This window comes from Thamnophis sirtalis, unplaced genomic scaffold (genome assembly GCF_051295495.1).
Source record: "Thamnophis sirtalis isolate CommonGarterSnake01/CBP01778 unplaced genomic scaffold, rThaSir2_p1.2 scaffold_6, whole genome shotgun sequence".
Taxonomy (NCBI): domain Eukaryota; kingdom Metazoa; phylum Chordata; class Lepidosauria; order Squamata; family Natricidae; genus Thamnophis; species Thamnophis sirtalis.
The window spans coordinates 107872698-107898916 of NW_028261386.1; the positions used below are offsets into that span (position 1 = coordinate 107872698).

The 26219-nt window shown below is 35.0% G+C and overlaps 1 protein-coding gene across 1 annotated transcript in view; it reads left to right on the forward strand.

The window, feature by feature from the left end:
- Positions 1-26219, forward strand: part of PREP (prolyl endopeptidase) — a 60814-nt gene that overhangs the window by 16249 nt on the left and 18346 nt on the right. Inside the window, exons 7-10 of the mRNA XM_087718704.1 lie at positions 6211-6316; positions 13088-13279; positions 15660-15857; positions 23419-23522. Of these exons, the coding sequence (XP_087574830.1) occupies positions 6211-6316; positions 13088-13279; positions 15660-15857; positions 23419-23522 (600 nt within the window). The remainder of the gene's footprint in view (positions 1-6210; positions 6317-13087; positions 13280-15659; positions 15858-23418; positions 23523-26219) is intronic.

Genomic DNA, 26219 nt, shown 5'->3' on the forward strand with positions numbered 1-26219 from the left:
AGCTGCCAACACCAGTCTTGTTTAGGTTCAGAAGTTAAGCAGAGTGGAGCCAGTCAGAACTTGATCTCTGTTCCTCAATAACTTTTCCTCATGTACAGGTGAAACTCAAAAAAATAGAATATCGTGCAAAAGTTCATTTATTTCAGCAATGCAACTTAAAAGGTGAAACTAATATATGAGATAGACTCATTACATGCAAAACAAGATACTTCAAGCCGTGATTTGTCATAATTGTGATGATTATGGCTTACAGGTCATGAAAACTCCAAATCCACAATCTCAAAAATTAGAATATTGTGAAAAGGTGCAATATTCTAGGTTCAAAGTGTCCCACTCTAATCAGCTAATCAAGCCATAACACCTGCAAAGGGTTCCTGAGCCTTTAAATGGTCTCTCAGTCTGGTTCAGTAGGAATCACAATCATGGGAAAGACTGCTGACTGGACAGTTGTGTAGAAAACCATCATTGACACCTTCCATAAGGAGGGAAAGCCTCAAAAGGTAATTGCAAAAGAAGTTGGATGTTCCCAAAGTGCTGTATCAAAGCACATTAATAGAAAGTTATGTGGAAGGGAAAAGTGGAGAAGAAAAAGGTGCACAACCAGCAGGGATGACCGCAGCCTGGAGAGGATTGTCAGGAAAAGGCCATTCAAAAGTGTTGGGGACATAAACAAGGAGTGGACTGAGGCTGGAGTCAGTGCATCAAGAGCCACCACACACAGACGGATCCTGGACATGGGCTTCAAATGTCGTATTCCTCTTTCCAAGCCGCTCCTGAACAACAAACAATGTCAGAAGGGTCTTACCTGGGCTAAAGAAAAACAGACCTGGTCTGTTGCTCAGTGGTCCAAAGTCCTCTTTTCTGGTGAGAGCAACTTTTGTGTCTCATTTGGAAACCAAGGACCCAGAGTATGGAGGAAGAATGGAGAGGCACACACTGCAAGATGCGTGAAGTCCAGTGTGAAGTTTCCACAGTCTCTGTTGATTTGGGGAGCCATGTCATCTGCTGGTGTTGGTCCACTGTGCTTCATTAAGTCCAGGATCAACGCAGCCGTCTACCAGGAGTTTTTGGAGCACTTCATGCTTCCTTCCACAGATGAGCTTTATGGGGAGGCTGACTTCATTTTCCAGCAGGACTTGGCACCTGCCCACACTGCCAAAAGCACCAAAACCTGGTTCAATGACCGTAGGATTACTGTGTTGATTGGCCAGCAAACTCACCTGACCTGAACCCCATAGAGAATCTATGGGACATTGCCAAGAGAGAAAGATGAGAGACATGAGACCGAACAATGCAGAAGAGCTGAAGGCAGTTATTGAAGCATCCTGGTCTTCCATAACACCTCAGCAGTGCCAGAGGCTGATAGCTTCCATGCCACGCCGCATTGACGCAGTAATTGCTGCAAAAGGGGCCAAAACCATATGCATGCTTATACTTTTCAGGGGTCCGATATTGTTCTATGTACAATCCTTGTTTTATTGATTGCATGTAATATTCTAATTTTCTGAAATTGTGGATTTGGGGTTTTCATGAGCTGTAAGCCCTAATCGTCACAATTATGACAAATCACGGCTTGAACTATCTAGATAGACTCATTACATGCTTTGCATGTAATGAGTCTATCTCATATGTTAGTTTCACCTTTTAAGTTGCATTACTGAAATAAATGAACTTTTGCACAATATTCTACTTTTTCGAGTTTCACCTGTATATCAGTTCTAGCTAGAAACAAGTATATTTGCTTGGAAATAGAAATGACTTTGAGATACTTCCCAGAAGGTGGCGCTAGTAAATGGTATGAATCAAGTGAAGCAAAAAGCCATGGTGATTTTAAATGGACTTGTCTTATACTTGCTATTGTTGTGAAGATCAACTTATTGGACAAATATAATATATAAAATTGGAATGATTAGATTATTCTATAAATATTTCTTCCTCTAACCGGGTCCCTCTTCAAGTAACTCAAGAAAAGCATCCAATTTTCAATGAATGTGTTTTTCTTAAATGTTTTTTTTTTATTGTAAAAGCCTTATTTCTTTATCTAGAAGCATTTATCATAAAGGACAAAGGAATAGTTTGGGTGGATCTTTCTTTTCAATAAAGTAATCCAGATAGAGCTAATGTAATGAGATTATAAAGCACTTAAGAACAGTAGTGGTTGAAATCTCAAGGATGGATTGTACAGTAACAGGAGATGTGATGCATTAGATTTTCATTAATGTTTTGAATTCTGGAGAGTAAAAACAGGCAGACTGGTTATCTCCTCAGGCAATCTTCCAGAAGAGGAAATAGAACAGTTGTGCTGGAACATAAAACCTCACACATGCCTTCTTGGACCAGTTGAATTGTAGCACTGTCAAGAGAACAGGATGGATGAGAAGAAGGCATGGAAGCTAGACAGGGTAACAGCAGATAAAGGAAGTAGTCCGGCTCAGTAGACTAAAATCCTTGGAAGTGAACCAAGTATTGGGAAAATTAAGACTTGAGGAAAACAAGATATGGAACATGTATTCATTTATAATATTTATAGGCTAACCCTACTTCAATCTCTGGGTAGAGAGTCTGAAACCAACATAATGTTACATTAGAAAAACTAAACAGCAGCTCAAAATCCTCATTCTGGGCTTAAGGTCCACTAAAGAAGAATGATTTTAAGCCCCTTTCAAAGTGCCAGAAGATCAGGTGCCATGTATATTTCTGAGGGGAAGATGTTTCATGGAACAATGGCTATGACAAAAAACAAACAAACCCTGACTTCTGATCTACACTTTGGGCTGGAATCTTTAGCAAGCCCTCTTTAGATGATTGGGTAAATAGAATCATATTTAGTAGGACTCCACACACAAGGCTAGAGACTTACAAAAAATTTGTTTTGGATCTTATTGTAGAATAGGCTGAAAGAAAGAAAATGGGACAGTACTAAGCTGACTTTGGTTGATCTCAAAACAATGCTAAGCAGGATTAGCCGTAGTTAGGATTTTGATGTAAAATCAATTAAAAAAAATCCCAGTGTCCTACTTTTTCCCTCAGTGTTTTTAATTTAAATGTAATTTAATTTAATTTTCTAGAATAGGGCGAGTTTTGAACAGAAGACCAGTTTGTAAACTTGAATGTGTCCTGGAAAGGGGAGGGGGGGGGCATTTTAATGACAAGAACCTGCATATCAACAGAATAATTTTGCCCTTTGATTGTTCCCGTTCATAAATTTAAACCCAGAGCTTTTTATGTACAGAACATTCAGTTGCTATCCTATCTTCCTGCAGTTCAGAATATATGTGGAGCTCTTCTTGGATGATGGAATATCTCGAGGTTCATTTTTGAGCCTGTACCTTATCATCACAGATTTTGTAAAACTATTTGCTAATTATCTTTGCTTCCTATTAGCACTGAGTGATGCTTAAAAGTTTGAAAACCCTTCTTTAATTCTGTATAAATATGATAGAAAGCATAATCTCTTCTCTCTCAAGTCCTAAAAGATACACCGGCCAGAGTCATTCTATGAGGCAGATGGACCACTTTTAAATATATGTTAAATAAATAAATAAATAGGACTAGATGAGTTACAAATATTACATAATAAATAAATAAAATCCATTAAACAAATGAGTCATAAATATTACATATATTTATTTATTTGCTGGGGGAAATGACTTAAATTCAAAGGGGTTCACAAACTTTGAAGCAACACTAGAGGTACATTGATGACAATAAAAAGGAACTTCATTAAAAATGTATCTAGTTATGAATTTTATAACTTTGGCAGAATATATGTACCAAGTTAGAAATAGGGAGCCTTTTATTTTCCATTTAAAATTTGGCTGAAGGTCCTGATTATGTCCTGACTAAATAATGTCCTGATGTTACTGATGATTTCTTCCCATTTTTATTTTAACTCTTTTTTCTTTAATAAAGAAAAAGAAAAAAACCATGCAGCTGGAAATTGATACAGGTAGTTCTTGACTTATGACCACAATTCACTAAATTTCTATTGCTAAGCGAGACAGTTGAGTTTTGCCCCATTTTACAATCTGTCTTGCCACAATTCTTAAGCAAATCTCTGCAACTGTTAAGTTAGAAATAGAGTTGTAATGTGAATCTGGCTTTCTCATTGGCCTTGCTTGTCAGAAGGTTGCAAAAGGTGATCACATGATCCCAGGATGCGACAATTGTCATAGATATGACCCCAGTTGCCAAGCATCTGAATGGCCCATGTGACCAAGGGAAAGTTGCAATAGTCATATGTGTGAAAAATGGTTATAACTCATTTTTTTCAGTGGCTTTGTAACTTTGAATTGTGTCTAAATGAAAGGTTATAAGACAAGGATTACCTGTAATGTGCAGGCAATGCATCCTTGGGATGACCTCAAAAATTAATCCCATAAGTGAAAGTTTTCCGAACCCTATAGTCAGGGAATGCAAGAATGTGGAACAAATGCCATTGCTTCTCACTATTCAAACAAGTGAGGTGGAGGAGGGTGTCTGCTAAAGCAGAAGTCCCCAACCTTTTGGACCTCAGGGACCACTAAATTTATAATTTAAAATCCCATGGACCACTAATATGATCTCCCTAATGACTGGCTGGGTGGGTGTGGCTAGGTGGTCATGTGACTGGATGGGTGTACCCAACTTGATGTCACTCACCAGCATTTACTCACCCCTCCCCTCCCAGCCACTCCTCGCCTGCCCGTTAGGGCTTTTTAGAGTCCCAATAGGAAGCAGTTGTTGGAGCTAAGCAGCCACCACGAGAAAGAGTTGGCAAAATAGCTGGCTCAGTTCAAATTCGGTCTGATTGAGAAGGAGGGTCAGCAGAAGCACCTCACTGAGGACTATGAGCGTAGGCTTTTCAAGCAGAAGGAAGACCTGTGTGAGTACAAGGCCAAGTACCTGAATCTGGAGGCTCGGAGGGCTGAAATGGTCAGCCAGTTCCAGGCTAGGATACAGTCCAACTGGAACAAGGCCTTCCATCTCTTTGCCATCAGCGGCACTTCCCTCCAGTCTTCGCCCAAAGCCCGCACCAGAAGGCTGAAGTAGACCCCCAAGTCGGAATTTCTGCCCCCCTTCAACCCAGACAAAAAGATCCCAAAGGGAGAGCTCTCTGCAGCAACATAAGCATTAATTGCATGTATCCAGCCCAGGGGCCATAGTTTGAGGACCTCTGATTTAGTGCAATATAAAAAATGCAAATAATTTTTCTACGGACCACCAAAATTTTCAACTGGTTGGCGACCACTGTGCTAAAGCATATATGCATATTGTCCAATAATGCCTATTCTTTGTTAATCTCACATAAAAATATCTGCAGAGGGGTTTTTCCACATAGAGTAAACAATGTTTTCTCTTGATACTCTTAAATTCTTTCTTGCTTTCAAATGAATTGAAAAGATGTTGTAGCGATAAAGAGAGACTTAATTGTCATTCCGCCTGTATTATACATTGTAGAATTACATTAAGAGGGTGTTTTGGGAATCCCACTAAGCAAAAGTATTATCAACTCTTCCCCAGTCTGGCAGGGAACAATGAAGAATACGCTACGGGGATTCTTGAACAAAAGTCAAATATTTTCAAAGACCAATTTTCCTTTGATACTGAAGGCATTGTGAGCTTAGAATTAATATTCCGTATGAATTGTACATTGGGGATATTAGATGCTTTCAGCACTTTTAAAACTACTTGCAGAAGGTTTCACGTTCAGATAAGAAATTCTGGAGAGCCCAAGGCCACATAGGGACCAGGATGACATACTGTATTACACATGATTAATTTGCTGAAGAAATTACAATTGAGCACAGCAACACAAATTCAGATAAACCACATTATGGCTTAATGTCACATGTGGACCCTGCCAGTTGATTATGCTAGATTAGCTGAAATAATGGTCTTAATATGTTTCTTCTAGCTCTCAGTAGAATTTATTTGCTACTTCAAGTCATGTTTTATTCAGAGAAATAGAGTCTTATGTGGCACTGACTTCTGCAAATTAAATTGCATGTTGCCAGTTCTAATATCCATTCCCATCACAAGTGACATTTGCTTGTCCCAGGGCTTCAGTAAATGTTGCAATCATCTGACACAGAATATTATCAAAGTGTGTTGACTTTTTCTAATGTCTGAAACAAGCTAGTGCTCCCAAACCTTTTTGTTTATTACTATTATTTGCTGGTGGTATTATTTTCCTCTTATTGACATTGCTTTAATTTTGGTGATGCTTAGGTATCTGATGATGGGCAGTATGCTTTGCTTTCTATACGGGAGGGATGTGATCCAGTGAACAGATTGTGGTACTGTAAACTACAGAAGGAATCAAGTAATATAACAGGTAAAGATCACTCCTTTTCAGATTTGCCAAACCTTTGCTTAGTTGCTTGCTTGATTTCAATGCTTGAATCAGTACAAATGTAACTGATATGTAGCAACCATTTACTATATTGCAATCAGCATTCAAGACATATCAATAACTGGGAAAAAATCAATAACATAATTATATCTTCATCCTTGATGTAGTAGAAATTGGAAGTAATAGAGAAAGATAATTTGCTGTAACTCACACATAATGCCAATGTTATGTCCTCTATGCAAAAGATCCCATTCACGTTGAATGGACATTCAGATCTAACCTCTTCCTTCCATCAGTCTATTAAATTGGATTTCCTGTGCAGGTAAACCCACAACTTACACACCTAACTGAGCCCCAAATTTATGGTTGCTAAGTGAGAAATTTGTTAAGTGAGTGTTCTCCCATTTTACAACTTTTCTTGCCACTTTTCTTAAGTGAACCACTGCCGTTCTTAAATTTGTAACCTGGTTGCTAAGTGAATCTTGTTTCCCCATTGACTTTGTCAGAAGGTCACAAAAGGGGACTCGGGGACACTGCAATGGTCATAAATGTGAGCCAGTTGTCAAGCATTCCTAATGTAAATCACGTGACCGTGGGGCTGCTGCAACGGTCATAAGTGTGAAAAATGGTCATAAGTCACTTTTTTCTGTGCCATCGTAACTTTGAACAGTCACTGAATGAACTGTTGTAATTCGAATACTGCCTGTATAGCCTTTATCCTCAAAAATTAAGAAACAGTATATATCTCTTTTTTTAAAAAATCAGTATTAAGCTATGTTCTTGAAAATGGGCTACCAGTCGAGACTTTCCTTTGTTATACACGTCCCATAAAATCAAGACTGATGTGATGCCTGGGAATATGAAAGGGAAAAAATGTTCTTAATGAACTACAACTGTAATAAAATTCACACATCTATAGTCATATTGCTTTCATTGAACTACAGCACGGTGATTGTTATATAAATGATCAGGTGCTGGTTGCTACCTATAAAGCCCTACATGGCATCGGACCTGGGTACCTGAGAGACCGCCTCCTGCCGATTACCTCCCATAGACCGATTAGACCTCACAGGTTAGGTCTCCTCCGGATTCCATCCACCAGCCAATGTCAGCTGGCGACTCCCCGGGGGAGAGCCTTCTCTGTTGCAGCTCCAGCCCTCTGGAATGACCTCCCCGTGGAGATCCGGACCCTTACTACCCTCCCGGCCTTCCGCAATGCCACCAAGTCCTGGCTGCTCCAGCAGGCCGGGGGGCTTGTGAAAATCCAGCCCCACGGAAACTGTGAATGTTGCGGTTTTTTTTAAAGTGTTGTCTTTGTCTATTTATTTCCCCTTCCCTTGTCTATTGTGAGCCGCCCGGAGTCCTTCGGGAGTGGGCGGCACACAAGACAAATTAATAATAATAATAATAATAATAATAATAATAATAATAATAATAATAATAATAAGTTGATTGAATTTTAAAATATAAATACATTTACTTTCTCTTCATGGAAATTACCTGTCCTCTGTTCATGGTGATAACATATAGAATAGCCTTTCCCCTGATGACCTTCAAATATCTGTTGGAATACAACGTCCTTTTTCAGGCAGTATGCTGGCTGGAGATAATGGAAAAATGGCATCATAATTATTATTACATTGTACTCTATTTCATCTTGTGAACTTAGTTACATTCCTTATTGAACTGATAAAACCACATGGTGAAATGTGCACTTGCAGACTAATATTGAAAAGACATTCACAGTCTGTTGGTGTGTGATGTTGGTGCATGATGTGTGATATATAACCACCAAGACTTAATTACATACTAGCGGTTCTGGAAGATTAATTTGCTTTCATTCTGAGTACAGTTCTAACCTTAACAAATGGACTTCATAAGGGAAACGTGGGAAGAGGATGTAGCCTAATATTCTTGTCATTTCTCAAGCTGTCTGTTTTTGAAATAGGGCTTTAAAACTCAGACTAAAAATTAGGTTCATTTCTATATGTCATGCACTTGATTGCTTTCTAGGAAAACTGGCTCTCAAGTTTTAATTTATTTGTCCTCTTTACAGTTCCCCTCTCTGGTGTGATAAGCTTTTAGTCTCAAGATTCTGAATATCTTAGCCCTGCCTGTTGTACATGCAAGCTGTTGTAGGGTATCTCTTTTTTTCTTGTCGGTTTTTCAAATTAAAAGTATAATCTTAATAGGAAGTCACGTGGCTTGGTGGACTATGACGAAGCAGCAGAACAGCATAGTCATCTTTTTAAATAGTTGAATAAAGAATCAAATTAACTTATTATGTCTGATTTAAAAAGTTAGAAATAGGTTCCCTTAAGGTTACAATTTAGATGTACTTCCATTAGCTCTTACAGCAATCACTCAAAATGTTTATTACAGTCTAGGACCAGTGCAATAATCAAAGAGTGTCTAGTTAAAAATTCTAGAATAGAGTAATAACAAATAACAAAAAAGCTATGTTAAAATCATAATTTGGTATCCTATCTGTCAGTTGCATGAACACAAGACTATGACCTAAACCAGGACTGTCAAACTGGTGGCCCCTGGACCGGATGCGTCTTGTGCAGGCCACACCCACCCTAGCTTCGCAACTGTTGTGAAGGGGAAAATGTTGCAAAATGTCACTTGACGGCAACATGACGCCGCGAGTTTGACACTTGTGGTTTAAGCTATATAATATATTAGTCCTGAAATTGTGAATGCATATAGTCATTAGATACTAAAATGCAACAAAATGATAATATGAAAACATTTGGTGCATTAATTATGTAAAATAGCTAAATGGTTTATTCATCAGGTTCCAACTAATTCTTAGTGCTGCTGTGCAGAATCTAATTACCTATGCTATGACTACGATCCGTTCATCTTTTAAGCAGATAAATTGTTGGATACCTATTAATTATCAGGAAAGCTCTTAAAGCAAAATTAATAACTTACAGTATATAAGTTATGTTTTATATTTATATAGCTAAATAACTTATATTTTACAAAATAATTGCATATTACTAGTCTTTGTCTTCCATGGCAATGAATATCTTTGAAAACCTATAATTTTAAGAAAAGAGGATTTTCTTAGAGCATTATTTCAAAAAATTATATCAGTTGAAGTAAAAAGCCTGACAGGTGATACAAAGAGTGTTGGGGGCATATTGGTGCCCATATTTCTGCCTGTACAGTATATCAAACAGCATCTGCTCAAGTTTTTAAAATGTGGATATCAAGGAGAAAGGATTGTATTAGCGGCAGCTTGGGATAATATAGCTCCACAAACAGTTGAACTAATTTTAGGCATTCTATAAATGCTCTTTTTCTACTTCCTGTGAACAAATCTGATTGCTGTATCTTTACTGTTTTTATGATATATTTTTAACAATAGTTGCTATTCCTAGATGTGCAATTTCAACACCTTTGTGTTCATGTTGTATGTTGGGTAATACAATACAAGCTGTTTTCCCTCTTGTTATCCTTCCAGTGAATGCTCATTCTGTTTGATTGCTGACAGCCTCTTGGATTTCTATTTAGTCTCTATTGACACACTGATAGTGTCTTGATTTCTTTATCACTACATTGAAACAGTATTTTGGCAAATTTCAATGTTACCTGGGAAACCATTCCTGCTGTTTAATAATGCACTCTCTCTGCTTAATTCTGCGAAAGATTGTCCTCTTTCTTCAAGATTCCCTGTTGTGTTCCTTTTTGCTTAGCAGAAGAGAAATGTGTAATGCCTATACATTTCTAGCATACAATCCAGGTTGCAGCACTTATGGCTACCTACTTAACTCAAACAGAGAAGCAACTTAGAACTAAAGAGAAATTTCCTGACAGTGAGAACAATTAACCAGTTGGACAATTTGCCTTTAAAAGCTGTGGGTGCTCCATCACTGGAAGATTTTAAGAATAGATTGTTCAGGCAATTGTCTGAATTGGTATAGGGTCTCCTGCTTGGATGGCAGGTTGGATTGGGGGACCTCCGGAGTTCTTCCAACTCTATTGTTCTGTTCCCTTTTTCTTTTATTCTTTCTGTGATCACATATATCCATCCCATCAAGCCCAATGAAATGGTATGGTACCCAAATGGTATAGGATCTCCTGCCATGGCCAGGGGGTTGAATAGAAGACCTCTGAGGTACCTTCTAACTTATTATTTTATGTTCTAGCAAGCAGGCTAGCAGGATAGCCTTGAAAGAGGTACAATTTAATTAAGGAACATTGAAAAGATGGAAATCCTATGGCTCTCATTGGCCTGTCAATTTGGTGAAGCTTCATCATTAGACCACCATTTGCTCAATATACCTTAAATATATAGGTTGAATAAATAAGGAAAGACTATACAGCTTTGTGTTACTGCTTTGCCAGCCTGGAGCCAGGCTGTTTCTCCATTTTCTGCCTATACTGTGGCTTCCTCACTTGCACATAGGATTCTCATGAGCACAGTTAGATGTTCCATTTTTTAAAGCACATGCCACAATTTCTGTAATCAGAGAAGCTTTTTTCATGTTCTGTGATTTTTCTGAATTAGCAGTGCGCGTCAGAAATAATGTCTCATGTTCCTCAATTTGTCTAAAGCCAACTTGAACATCTCACATCTTTTTTCCATGTAGGGCTCCAATCTGTGTTGGATGATCTTAAGCATTATTTTGCTGGCATGTGAAATTAAGGTTATTAGATAATAATTTGCACTCTCTCTTAAATCTCCTTTTTAAAAAAAAAAAAAATTGGAATGTAGATTGACCTCTTCCAATCTGTATGCTACTGTGTTGTTTTCCAGATTTGCTGGCATAGCTTAGTTAGACTTTTTACTGATTCTTTTTCTGTAGCTTCCAATGCTTCTGTAGGTTTTCCATCAGTTCCTGTAGGCTTCCTGTAATGACCAAAGTACCAATCTAATTTAATCTTCTAAGAACTAAGTACAAACTTCTTGAAAGTAAGGATCTAAGATATTGGATGTTGACATTTCTACTATACAGAGCTTCAGTATATTTCTTTTTTCTTTGATTGGTAGCACCTAACACCCTTGGCATCTTTTAGCATAATCAGTTCAAAGTTGAAACTTCTTTCTGAGTTCAGATATACAATATGATAAAAAGGCAGAAAAATATGAATATTTCTTTAATCTTCCCAAATGCAAACAATTTTAAAGATATTTAACTCTGTAGTAGAACCTATTATGATAAACTTCAAAGTTGAAATGAGATTTTAACAAAGCTGGGATTGAATTAGGAGTTTATCAAACAAATTTCTCTGTATGAATGCTTTTGAAATAGCTCTACCATTATAAAAGATGGAAAATATGGACAGGAGAGCGATGATACCCTATAAAATATGTTCCTTAACAATTGGGATATTGCTGTATTCTTCATGAACTTGTCCTTTTAAAGACTGTCCAAGTCATGGCATCTTGTGTGAGTGACTTCCCTAATTTAGAGTATACTATATGAAGAAATACTTTTAAATGTTCTGAATCTTACATTGTTCAATTACATTAAATTATGTTGGATTTAACACTGGAAGAGACAATAGAAATAGTGACATCTGAAGCCATTGCTTGAGACAATGAATTATTTCAATTAGCAAAGTTTAGTAAGATTCTAAAGAAGGAAATAAAATGTACTGATATTAGACATGTTAGAAATCTATCTACAGCCGAATAACTGCATAGTGTCTTGGTGTAAATTGAAATTGTATTATGCGCTGCACTGGAAGAGTTTGATAATGTACATAAATGTGAAAATAATGGTTCTTCAGTGTAGAAGAATGAAAGAGGTAATAAACAAGCATATACTCATTTCTGCTTCACAACATCATTTTTTGGATGATCATCTGAGTGCAATCATAATTCTCCAGTTTAAACATTGGCTTTCTTGCCCAAGCAGTTTGAAATAATTAAGGAATTTGCTGTCATGCATGTCTTGATGAGTTTTGTAAAAGGCTGATTGACAGTTTTAAACTGATGATTGCTTTGACATATTTGCATGTATTTGTACTAATTTACATGTTCCATATTTATTAATTTGCAGTGGAATATTAGATGATGGATGGTTGAGTTTTGCTGGGCTTATTCTATCTTTCATACTTGTTTAGGGTTGCGTACATCTGGCTGATTGTAACATTTGCCACACAAGTGAACGAAGCAGTATAATTTTATAGATATTTGAGCAAATGTTTAATAACTTTTACAGTATGAGAACGTACTTTAATTAGAATGTTCAGAGATTTCAATAATTTGCTCAACATTACAATTCAAGGAATCAGAGAAATTTTACGTGGGATTGAAGAAATAAAATTTGTCAAGAATATTTGAAGTCTCAGGTGGACCCCAAAACAGTTCTTCAAACTGATTTGATATTCATTTTGGGAGTAACAAGCATTGATCATAATGTGGCTTACCTATTTAAACTTGTATATAGGTGTAAGACTTAAGACTTGCTAGAATCATCTTAAAAAATTGAATTGAAAAGAAAACCTGCCTATCTAAAGTGACATGTCATTTGAAACAATGAGATCTTTTTCTCTTGACCATCATTCTCTGATATTATTAATACTGTGCGTTCAACTATTATGCTAAGTATAGGGAATCCTGATTTCACAATCAATACAATCTTCGTAATTCAATTGCACCTTTCCTCAGAAGTAACTTGCATTATGGCACTTGTAAATAACTTCATATTGGGTGTAAAAGACATTATATATGGTAATTTACTAACTTTGCATATATCTCTTAGAGTAAATCTCTTTATTATCTTAATGTAGGTCTTTTGCAATGGGTGAAACTGATAGACAACTTTGATGCAGAATATGAGTATGTCACCAATGAGGGAACAATTTTCTCCTTCAAGACAAATCGACATGCTCCAAACTATCAATTAATCAACATTGATTTTACTGAACCTGAGGAATCAAAATGGAAAGTGCTGATTCCTGAGCATGGAAAAGATGTTCTAGGTAAGATTATTTAAGTTATATATTTCAGCAACAACAACAGAATATAATCCATGATAAGAGAACATAGCACTATTATAACTGTTGAGAGCTATACATTATTCATATTAATTAAAGCAAAGCTCCAAACTTAAGAAACTTTTGAGAGGCAAATATCATAATTGTACAGTTACATTTTTATGAAGCTGTGATTGCTGTATGATTCACAAATGAGTAATATACAATGATAGTATTCTCCCCCCCCCTTTTTTTTTTTAAAGAATAGCTGATGCTGTTTGAGGGATATGATGGATTTAAAATGTATCCTTGCAATGTAATAGTTCAGGAAGATCTATTTGAATAAGTATATTCTAAACATGATGATAGATGTTTATCATGATACATATTGATAATTTTAAACTTAGAAGTAACTTTTCTAAATACAATGGGACAATGTCCATTGAGTTATTTTTAAACATATGTTAAACATGTACTGTAGCCATGTGCTAGCACCATTAAAAATATGATATAACTTCAAAATTAATTGTAATAATAAACATTTGATCATGTTTGAGAAATCTTCTTACGTAATAAGGAAAATGTCTTGATACTAAAAGGCCAACCTGCTATTGTGTCACAATACTTTAACCCATTTAGTCATTTACAAAATTTGATTTGAGAAGATATAATTATAGCTGAAAGCAGTTAATAATGTATTGCTGTAAAATCTTCACAGTCAAGTGAATTTTTGATTCTGCCTCATTACAATGACATAGTAATGAAATGCTTTATACAAAATCAAGGTATGTGACAGAAAGGTTAAATGATCACTTAGCATAAGTGACTCATTGCTCTGGTAACAAAAATGGGCTTAGAAAAATACCCAACAATTCAACCCTGAATTACATGCATTCTCTATTATTAACATATGTAGTTTCCTGGATTTTATGCGATACAGTTCCTATCTCATTCTCTATCTCTTTGTACATAAGGATGTTTTGGAAGTGCCTTCCAAATGACTTCTGTGAATCAATCCAGTATAAAAGTTGATTTGCTGTTAAGTCCATCTTCCTTCTTTGTATACTATTACTTGGCTGCTCAACAGGTATCATATCAAGGGTGATCCTTGAGTTGAGTTATAAAGACTTAGTGCTGATATATGTTTGTGACTCAGTTCTGTGACTTTCAGTAACACTAAACCAAATATCTTTAGCAGGGGTGTCAAACTTGTGGCATCACATTGTCGTCACGTGCCATATCACAACTTTTTCCCCATTTGCTAAATCAGGGGTGGGCATGGCCAGTGCATGACGCATCGGGCCCATGCCCCGCAAGTTTGACACACCTGATCTATAGGACAAAAATCCCAAGACAATAACAGTTAGCAAGGGTCAAAATGTCATTGTTTTTAAAGATGGTTTGTAAGTTGTTGATTTTTTATTTTTTTTAAAAAAAAGTCAAGGTAGAGCAATCATATTTGTCCCTTTGATAGTTATAATGGTTTCTACTACTCAGGAGGATTGAGCAAAATACGCAAAAAATTGTAATACTTCAAATGGAAAGTATTGGGGAGTGGGAGTAAGGCAGAAGGATAGCAAATAGAATGGAATAAGAAATAACATAGGAAACAATTAAGTTGCAAAGAATTGTCCATCAGATAGATAGATGATAGGTAGATAAGATAAATGATAGATAAATAGATGATGAGAGATAGATAGATAGATAGATAGATAGATAGAGAGAGAGAGAGAGAGAGAGAGAGAGAGAGAGAGAGAGAGAGAGATTGAGATTTTGACATAATACTTTTCTTCTGTTCCTTGAGTTCCCAACTACCAATTCCAATGGTCACAAGACTATCATCCCTCCCATGCCTCCTCTGATTTAATCAAGGAGGGGGCTTCTCTCCTGGCAGTTGTCATTTTTGAGATGATCTTGTTACAGAAGGAAAGAAGGGTATATATTTACTAACCTGCTCACTTGTTGCAAGAAGTGTAAGAATGCAGGAGAAGCAGCATTTCCTTCCCTAATTCCCCTTCCCAGCTATTTTGTTTAATTCTGTCCAGTAAAACAGCTAGGAAGAATTTACCTGTGGTTAGCATTGGGAAGCAGGTTGGAGGCCCATGATGAGGCCTTGATTGGACAGTTTTGTTAAGAACAACATAGAGGGCCAATTTTCCATATATTGGCTTGAAAGCAAACACTAAGCAAGTTGTTAAATGTGCTTGCTGGCATAAAGCTGAAATATATTTAGAAATCTGATAATCTTTTACGAATAGGATCCTAGAGGAAACTTAAGTTCTTTCTATGAAAGATATTAAAGTCATAGATTTTTCTAAAAATATAATGCATTTTCTTATAACCACATACTGAAAATACGGTAGCTATTTTTCCTTCATATTTACAGAATGGGTGGCATGTGTTAGATCCAACTTCCTAGTCTTGTGTTACCTGCATGATGTGAAGAATGTCCTGCAGCTTCATGACCTGGCAACTGGTGCCCATCTCAAGACCCTTCCATTAGATGTTGGCAGCATTGTTGGATATAGTGGACAAAAAAAGGATACTGAAATATTTTATCAGTTTACTTCCTTCTTATCACCAGGTAAGTGTGCCTTCTTTTGCATATTGCTTGTTTTCTTTGCACAAGTATGAATGACTATAAAGTAATAGCACACCTATAAACTACTGTGATTAGTGTTTTTATATTGTGCAACATTACATTGTTGTATAGATCTTTCTATATGGTGTGTGTGTACGCACATGTATCTCTGTATCTCTATATCTATCTATCCATCCATCCATCCATCCATCCATCCATCCATCCTGTAGCATGTCATGGAGAAGATTTGCTACATAAAATGTGCTGTAGAAATAAGTGAGTTAGTATTTTCCCACTGTCTTCTACATGAGAAGCAATTGTAAATTTACATAGGCTGGCAATTACCATGTTCTTAGCTACATAATAAGCAGAAAGATAATATGGATCTAGCTTTTATGACATAGTTTTTTTGTCATTATGAAAACGATGTATTGGCTTTTCAAAGCCCAGTGGTAGTTACCAATAACCACAACTACAGCAGAATTAGTGAGTTTACTTTATTCCCTTACATTATAATTTGCAAATTAATTATTATGTTGGAGTTATGATGAACTCACAGCATGAAAATTACATTCCTGGCTGTTTTTTGTGTAGCAGTTGGAAAATAAATTTGTTTCTTGTTGATAGCCTTCAGCTCTACCTTCCTTCTTGTCTGCATAAATGACAGAACGGGATGGCAGAAAACTGTATTTAGCTGAATATGGGGGGGGGGGGTTGGCAATATTTTAAATGTAAAATTTCCTTCCTTTCCTATGGCTAAGTATTGTACTGTTCTATTTAAGCACTTGAAAAAGAAAGTTATTACAGAATGTTTTCTGTTGGGGAATTAACGTTTATGTTTCTATTCCTGCATTTTAAAAAAACCTGAGTTATATTTATGAAGGGTTTTGTTTGAGAGATCCTTCTTTTTACAGTCTGGCTTTCTTGATAGAAAGAGAGGATTATTAACTTCATTTTTTTGCGAGAAATTTTTATTTTTATTAAACAAACAATAACAAAAAAATCATCATCTTACATTACATCTTGTAGAAAGTGTGTCAATTGGTTACAATTAGCTTTCGTGCCTCTCTTCCACAATCATTACTTATATTCATATCAGGTGTCAAAGATTCTTAATGAATCTTATTATCAACATAGAATAGTTCTCATTTGACTTAAGTTGTTTTAGTGCCCCTTTGCCTAAAATAATCTATAGTTAAAAGCACAACCACCTGATGACATTTCATTAGTTATTACAAAAATCATCCAATAACCTTAAGCCATTATAACATATTCTAAATAAAGATTAGTTGACAAAGTTTCTAAGCCTTTTTTTCCCCCAAGTCACTGTTTACAATTTGTGTCCAGGTTCCTTTTGTTATGGTAGTACATATATATATCATTAACTGTATCCCTTATCATTATCATTCCATTATTAGTTGTTATAATTCATATTGGTTAACAGAAGATCCTTTACTCTTTATATCCATTTTCTTCTCATCAAGCCAACATATATGTGTACCTTATTGTCATTATCGATTATTTATTTAACATAACAATCTAAAAGTTACGAAATTATTACTTACTAATTATAGGATATAATTATTTTGTTGTCATTAATATTTGTTAACAAAATCATTTATGAAAATCCTTTACTCTTTTATCCACTTTCTCCTCATCAAGCCAACACATATGTGTACCTTATTGTCATTATCGATTATTTATTTAACATAACAATCTAAAAGTTACTAAATTATTACTTTCTAATTATAAGATTTAGTTATTTTTTGTTATCAACTTTTATATATCCAATAACATTACACCTTTATAACATATTCAAAATAAGGATTAATTAACAAAATTTCTAAGCCTTTTTTTCCAAGTCACTGTTTGCAATTTATATCCAAATTCCTTATGTTAAACCAGTACTTATATATATCATTAACTTTATCTCTTATCATTTCATTATTATTGTTATCATTAATATTTAACAATATCATTTACTACTTATATCCAACTTCCTCACCTCCAGCCAACATAAATATGTACCTTGTTACCATTATCAACTATTTATTTAACAAAGCAATCTAAAAATTACTAAATTCCTATTTACTAATCACCAAACTTAGCTACTTTTTTATTATCAACTTTCATATATCAACATATATCCTTCCAGAAGGCATACAGTCTTATTTCTTTTGCCATTTGTGGAGTTAATCTTCTGTTTATTTCCTTAGTAAAGTTTTTATGGACATCTCTCCCCACCTTGTTGCTTGTTGCATCTCTCAGGTAATCTCGGCGTCCTCCATTTGCTACTTTAATTAATTTATCTTTGGTTGTCGATCGTGCTTCTGGTAAGATTTCTCTCCTTAAAACCATCATTTTTCCCTTTTTTTCTTCTTTTATGTCTTGAAATTTGGGGTAGAGCTCCAGCCCATCAAATTCCCTTTTCCATACTCCCACTTTTTCGCTTTCAACCACTTTCACTCCACAAATCAAATCATTAGTTTTCTTATTTTTGTATTCATTTTTCTCTTCAATTTTTGGGGCTCCATCTCCATAATTTTTTTCTAATATAAACTCTATCTTCTTCTCAATTCTCCCAGTTACCGCCAATAAATTTTGAATTCCATCCCAAATATTTTGCAAAATTAAAGTTTCTTCTTCTGAAAATTCATCCATATTTCCAAATTGTAAATTACTGCCACTCTAGCTTTCCAGACATATATATATATATATATATATATATATATATATATATATATATATATATATATATGTGTGTGTGTGTGTGTGTGTGTGTGTGTGTGTGTGTGTGTGTGTGTGTGTGTGTGTGTGTGTGTGTTTTATTTGTGCTGATAAATTTATCAGCACAAATAAAACACAAATATAACAAAGGCAACAGTAAAAATATTGGGTTTCTGTCGTGATGGACTCTTGTGATGAGCCGAAGGACAGATGATGGAAGCAGTTGGCTTCCTCCCATAATTGGGGCTTACCAGGGGTTGTAAAAATCTAATATATATTAAAAGTGATAAGAGCCAAGGGCATGGAGTGTTTACACAGGTGTCCTTTGAGAGCCTTATCGGCACTGGGAGAGGGGAAAAAAACAGAACCTCTTTCTTGTGATTACAAATGATCTTGTATTTAAGCTATATATATATATGTATGTATGTATGTATGTATGTATGTATATATATATATATATATATATATATATATATATATATATATATATATATATATATATATATACATACATACATACATACATACATACATACATACATACATATATATATATAGCTTAAATACAAGATCATTTGTAATCACAAGAAAGAGGTTCTGTTTTTTTCCCCTCTCCCAGTGCCGATAAGGCTCTCAAAGGACACCTGTGTAAACACTCCATGCCCTTGGCTCTTATCACTTTTAATTATGGAACTTTGAAGTACAAAGACAGTGAAATCAAAGGAGAAACAGGAACGAATGCGTAGTTTCATAAACTCTGGCCTCCGAGGGCAGTATTGCTTCCTTTCACTCTCTGATGTTGTCTCAGGCTTAAGGGAAAAGAAGTTCTTAAATCAAGTTTAATAGCAAATAATAGAAACTTTTGTTAGAGTAGAGAAGGAGATTTTAATCCTTAAATTAAAAAGTAAAGCAAGAAAAAGTCAAAGAAGAAAAACCGGTCCGTTCACTTTAAGAAGAGGAGAGGAAAAAAAATTGCAAGCACTTCAATCCACAAAGTGTAATTACAAAAGGGGGGGGGGAAGCATACTATCCAAAACAATCCAATGCAGGTCAATTTCGCCGCTTACTTCTGCTTAAGGATTTAATTTAGCATAAAAAAAGTTTTTTTGAGCAGTCTTTTTCAAAACAGAAAGGATTCCTCACCAGATGGACACACTTTCTCTTTCCGCTTCCTTCTGTTCTGGAGCAACTTCAACTTCATCAGCCTAGGCTGCCTTTTGTCGCCAGCTTGAAAACCTTCTCTTAGATCAATCAGGGACTTTGTGGGGTCCCTGAGATCAGCAAGACGTAGTCTTCCAGTTCACCATCTCTTTGGGACAGTTTAGGCAGATTGTACCACCCAGTGGCAAAAGTATCGGCAGCGGTCTCAGAGCATTGAGACCGCACGTCCGTACCGTCAAGACATTGGCTCCTCCTTTTCAATTATTAACTTCATTGATTGATTGATTGTGTGCCATCAAGTCATTTTCAACTCGTAGCAATACCACAGATATTCTCCGTGCATAACCTGTTTTTCCATTTCTTCCAATGGTGCACTCACCTTACTTCTGGACATCCTTATTCTCTCTTTCCCTCTATTTTTCCCATTAGTCTTTTCCAGAGAACTGAGTCTTTGCACAATGTGTCCAAAGCATGTTAATTTAAGCCTGGAATGAGACGGGCTGATCTGAGAAAGAATGACTGGCTGAAAATCATCCAGCTTTCATGGCTAAGTGGGACCTAAACTCACAGTCTCCTGCCTTCTAGCCTGGTGCCTTAACCATTAGATCAGACTGCCTCTCAAACAAAGGAACAAAGAGAGAACTTGAAGTTGTGACCGCCATTGTGTATAATCCAATAATGAGGAACACATACTCAATAAGAATGGATTCTCCTATAAGTAAGGTTAAAAATCAGAAAGAAGCTGGTAGCACCTATTCTGATTAACAATTTTATTAAGACCTAAGCTTTTGTTAGCTGCAAAACATTTCCTCATATTCATAGAAATCTTCATATTCATCAAAAGCCACAAAACTAATCTGTCTTCCCCTCCCAATTTAAATTTTACCTTAGTCTAGGACTAGGAACTTTATGCAGCTGTTGGAAAAGGTATTACTAACCTCCTCTGGATTTTTAGCTACCATAAACTAAGATGTTTCCCCTCTTAGAATACTTGGTATAGTTATTGTTCTTGTTTTTATAATTCACAGTCACCCTTCTGCCTTGCTCATTCCTTCTTGCCCATTCTTTTACATTGCTATTTGCTCTCGTGGTTAAAGATCAATGTGTAGCTACAATTAACAAAATCTACTTTCCTTAAGTGTAGACTTAGATTCTTTTAAAATGTCATAGATTCTTTTAAAATGTCATAGATTCTTTTTTTTTAAATCTGCATTTTGTGGCCTCCATCATGTATCATTATTGATTGGAGGGGATTTTTTTGTTTTCTGTAATAATGTCTAAAAGGGCAAACTTTACAGAAGCTACTATTTTATAAATTATGAGAAAAAAGTAATGTATATATGCATAATGAATATGAATATATTATGAATATGCTTTATCTTGGTCCAATTATACTGAATTAGCTTTGTACTGAAAGAAAATAAGGAAGTTTCACTGAGTCCTGGAAAGCTCCATGCTGTTCTTTAGTCTGACTTTATTATATTCTGAAAAACAACATACCAATTTTTGCTAATTGTGGCAATTAAGCTAACCAATCTAAAGCTTTATTAAGTCGCAGTAATTATCAGAGAGGAAATTAACATATATCTACAATGCTGAATCAGAATTAAAATGGCTTTTGTTTGGACTATATAAACTATAATATAACAGCAGTTCAATAACTGAAAGGAAGTGCTGTTAGACTAATTCTGTTTCTTCTTTTTGACTTAGAAGGTAGATTTTTTTTAATTGTATTATAGGGACATAGCATGTGACTGTCTTCTTAAATTTTATACCCTCCCTTCTGTCCTAAGCTAGGTAGGTGTCCAACTGCAAGCCTGAAATAAAATTTCAAAACAGGACAATCCATAAAACATATTTATTAAGTTTCCATATATTTTTTTTTTAAAAAGCTCATAGCAGTAAAGGTGAAGAAACTAAGTTAAGAGGGCAAGATAATCAACATTTTTCCTATTCTAGAGAGGTTTAGTCTACAGATTTAGGACAATTTGCCACAGCCAACTCACCATGGGACAACTCGATGTGGGACAAGAGTTACATTTGTTGTTCTACAAGTTATTCTTGTTGAAGAAATATGGAATAGTATCATTTTTAAAAAGGAGGAATAAAATGAAATGTGAATAACAAAAATTAAAATATTTTTTAATTATTTTAAATAATTAAATTAAATCATTTTCTCTTTCACTGACTTTCCAATTGATCAATAAGACCTTGGATAAACAACACCACATCTTGCTTTTCTTATCTGCTCAATGGTCATCTTGCTTTGCTTCTTCTTGCTGATAACTAGTGAGTTTTTAAAAAGAAATCCATTACTGGCATGTTTTATACTGCTAATTTGTACATAAATTATTTATGTAATATTTTTGTTTGGAAACATACTGTTGGAGCTGTTATGCTTATAATGTGGAATATCATTAACAATCTTTCCTTACAGTATAAAGACAAAAATATTGTGCCATCTTAACTTCATTGAATCAATAGGATTTCTTTAAGAAAATGTAAGTTTATGATGAGGGCAGGTCCATTCTAAAATTCATTGTATCCCTTCTATGCCACCACCACCCCTTCAGATAGAAATGATTTCTTGGATTATCAGCTTGAATTGTTCGATTTAAATGCAGTAATAGCAATGCAATGATAATAATTAAATTTAGATTTTTATTTGTCCTGTCCAAAAAAAATTGGAGATTAGTTCTATCATTTGGAGGGACTAAGGGGACATTCAGATATAAATAATGAGAGGGAAGCTCTAGCCTGGTCTAAAAGAAAATTGTCTTTAAGGAAAGTAATAAACGATAGTAAAGGTAAAGGTTCCCCTCGCACATATGTACTAGTTGTTCCCAGGGGCGGTGCTCATCTCCATTTCAAAGCTGAAGAGCCAGTGATGTCTCTGTGGTCATGTGGCCAGCATGACTAAATGCCCAAGGTGCACGAAACGCTGTTATTTTCCCACCAAAGGTGGTTCCTATTTTTCTACTTGCATTTTTTTATGTGCTTTCAAACTGCTAGGTTGGCAGAAGCTGGGACAAGTAACAGGAACTCACTCTGTTACGCAGTACTAGGGATTCAAACTGCCGACCTTTTTGATCGACAAGTCTTAGCCACTGAGCCACTGCATCCCTTTAGTAAAAGATATTGCTACAGTGCAAAAAGAGGTCATCTGTAAGTGGAAGCAGTATACATTAATGGTGAACATGTCAAGGCATGTAATTTCATTTAAAATGTTTGGATCCATTTTTGTGCAGGGCATTCTATATGAAATATTGTATATAAATAAGACTATAAATGTGAAGTCCCGCTGTGATTTTAGTTGTTATTAAAGGAAAAAGTAGCTACAAATATTGTCTATGTCCTATTTTAATGGAAAAAAATAAGATGATGTACTATTTTAAAAATATTATTTACAGCAGGCTTGAAAATTCATCAAGGGTATCATGGTGAAGAGGTTTTAGATTGACTAAAATTCTTGATCAATTACTATTTTGTATTTTCTAAGCTTTCTACATATTTAACTTACTAAACACTATTGAATAGGGTTCGGGGATATACAGTTTTTGTTAAGAGGGGGTTTTTTTTAGTCTGTTTCTTTGGGATAAAAGATATTTACTTGTGTGCTTTTGTCAATAAAAACATATTAAATTAACCAATTAAAATCTTTGAATTGTATATTTAGGTATTATTTACCATTGTGATCTGACCAAAGAAGAATTAGAGCCAAGAGTTTTCCGAGAAATTAGCGTAAAAGGATTTGATCCTTCAGCTTATCAAACTGTGCAGGTAAGTAAAGGAAAAAGAAATTGTCCTTAGTATGTGTTTATGTTTTTGTATAAAGGTTAACAAAAATTATACTCATTCAAATCATTCCACATTGGCATCTTGTTCAATTCAACAACATAAAAACTGCATTTTTTTTCAAAGTTTTTTATCTTTTAATACAACTTTACACATATTATCGAAACAAAGTGTTGACCGGATTTTAAAATGGAATTTGTTAAAAAAAAAAAAAAAAGGTTAGCTCTAACATTTAGTAACAATTCCTATACATTTTAGGGTCTTCTTTTGTCAAGATGAAAATCTGCAGATAAAGTTAGTAGCTGGCATTTGCTATTGGTTATGTCTTATAATTGTCAGATCCTACTTTCAGGTGTCTCTGACCAGTTGCACTGACAAGGAGAAGTGATCATATCATTACAGGCCAAGCAATTACAAGTTTTGTCACTTCATTTATTTTTGGTATCAAAAGCAATAGATTTGTTCTTGTGCTTTAATAAAGTTCAAAGTTGGAGTAGAGAATTATTTTCGATGTTTGTGTGTGTGTGTGTGTGTGTGTGCGTGCGCACGTGCGCTTGCGTGTGTGCACATATATTACACACACATGTGCATATGTTATGCCATGTTATGAAAAATCTATAAAAATTATGTGAATGGAAGCAAGTCATGATGTCCAAAATGCACAAGCAGAAAAACCATATTTATAGTATTCCAATATTTGCTTTCAACATCCTCTTGTTGATTTTCACATGTTTGGTTTAAGATTGTCATTTTACAATCTTACTTCTTTCTTATCATATTTGTAATAGAGCAAAATGTTTGTACATTTCAGAAGTGAAAGGAAACTCAAAGCCATTATTAACTATTGGTAAACTGAAGTTAGAATGACTCAGAAATGAATATAATTGGCAGGCTTACAGGATAAATCATTTTAAAACCTCTTCCCTGCTATTATTGATCTTGCTATTGGTACTCATTGTGAGCAACAAATACACCAAACGTTTTTTAAAAAGTATTCTACTAAAGTATATTACTTCCTGAGTAATCAGGTGTATTAATCCATCTGAAACAAGCAGATGATTCAGCTGATATTGTTAAAAGAGAAACTAATCAAGATGATTGTTTCTCATATTTTCTCAAGTGTAGTTCAGTGAGCTTCTGGTGATGACACTTAATATTACTAGCTTTGTCATTCACTAAAGATTATCTCCCTTAATGTCATTCAAAGGGTTCCTTCTTCTTGGTCCTTTTTTGATAAAATAAAAAGAAATGCTTAAAAATTAGCAAACATTATTTAGCTTACTTCTTTAAAACACAAGTCAAGTATTTTGGTTTATCTTAGAGCATCAGTCTTTAGTAGCTGAGACTGTAAACTTTGTAACATTTACAAGCATAGACAAACACCGATTTGTCATGTCTCTGATATGCTCAATATCTTTTCCAATTCTGGTTTGAGTGAGACCGAGACCTTTTGTGTCTTTATCCTGAAGAATAATTTAATTGCACTGACATGGCTTTCTTTTCAGAATGCCACTGTTTATCCTGCCAGCTGCTTCTTCAGAACATACTCTTTAATCCCATTATTGCTGCTTTCTCCCTTGGTGATTCTTATAAATTATCCCATTTATCCATGATTATTCAGTGAAGAGAATGTTACCTGTTTCATGTAGCACTTCTGATTCAGGTATTTTCTGAGAGTCTAGGCTATCTCTCTGAAACAGTCAATATTTTCTGAAAGATGTCCCTACAGATATTTAGAAGAAACTTTTTTTATATAAAGAATTGAATTAGTTCAGCTCAGTTCTTCGCTTACTTATTTCTTAATGGCTCCAATTCAATCTCATTTTCATCTGCTATTTAGCCTTGGTAAATACAATTGGCCTTTTAAAGAAGTTTTATACCTTATCTTTGGTAGCAAAATTTAAACAATATTAAATAAATTTAATAATAAAACTATCTTAGTTCCCTGTATTGTGGGTCTGAGGACAGCAAATAAGCACTGTGTGGGCGATAACAGTTGAGGCAACCCAATGTTTCTTAAATTACTTTCTCATTCCTTCCTTCCTTTTGTTTTAATGCTTGCAACTTTTGCTCAACTGGTGGGTTCTGCTGTAATTTTAATTTCTCATATTAAGGATTCATATATCTTCAAAATCACTTTTATTCCATTTATGTACTATATTTTTAGATTATACAGAAATAAACTTCTTCAATTGGCTGTGAAATTAAATATCACCATGTCCCAGCACAGTATAAATGAGATACATCAAATCTCATATCCCTTTCCCCTCCCGTTATGCAGGCAAGAAGTTAAAAGCTTTGATAGGTGTAATTAGTTAAACCTCCAGTCTGAAGCTCCCTCTTCCTGGAAGTTTGCCAGTTAGGGAATGTGGTCTTCAGAACTGAAAAAGATTCCTTAGTTTATTATATAATTCAAAGATGGCTGCTACTGATATCTTAAAACAAATCCTACTGGAACATTTGTATGAAATACAAGGTATTCTTGCACAGTTTTCCTCATTGCAACCATACAAGCTTTATTTGTTTAGAATTGTACCTGACAAAATGAGATTAATATTATGTTAATTTTAGATACTGTTCATATGTGCAAAATGTCAGCCATAAAATATTTTCTAACAATTATTCACCTAGAAAAAAAAATATTTCCAGTGGAAAGTTTCAATGCTGCTGATAGATACTAAC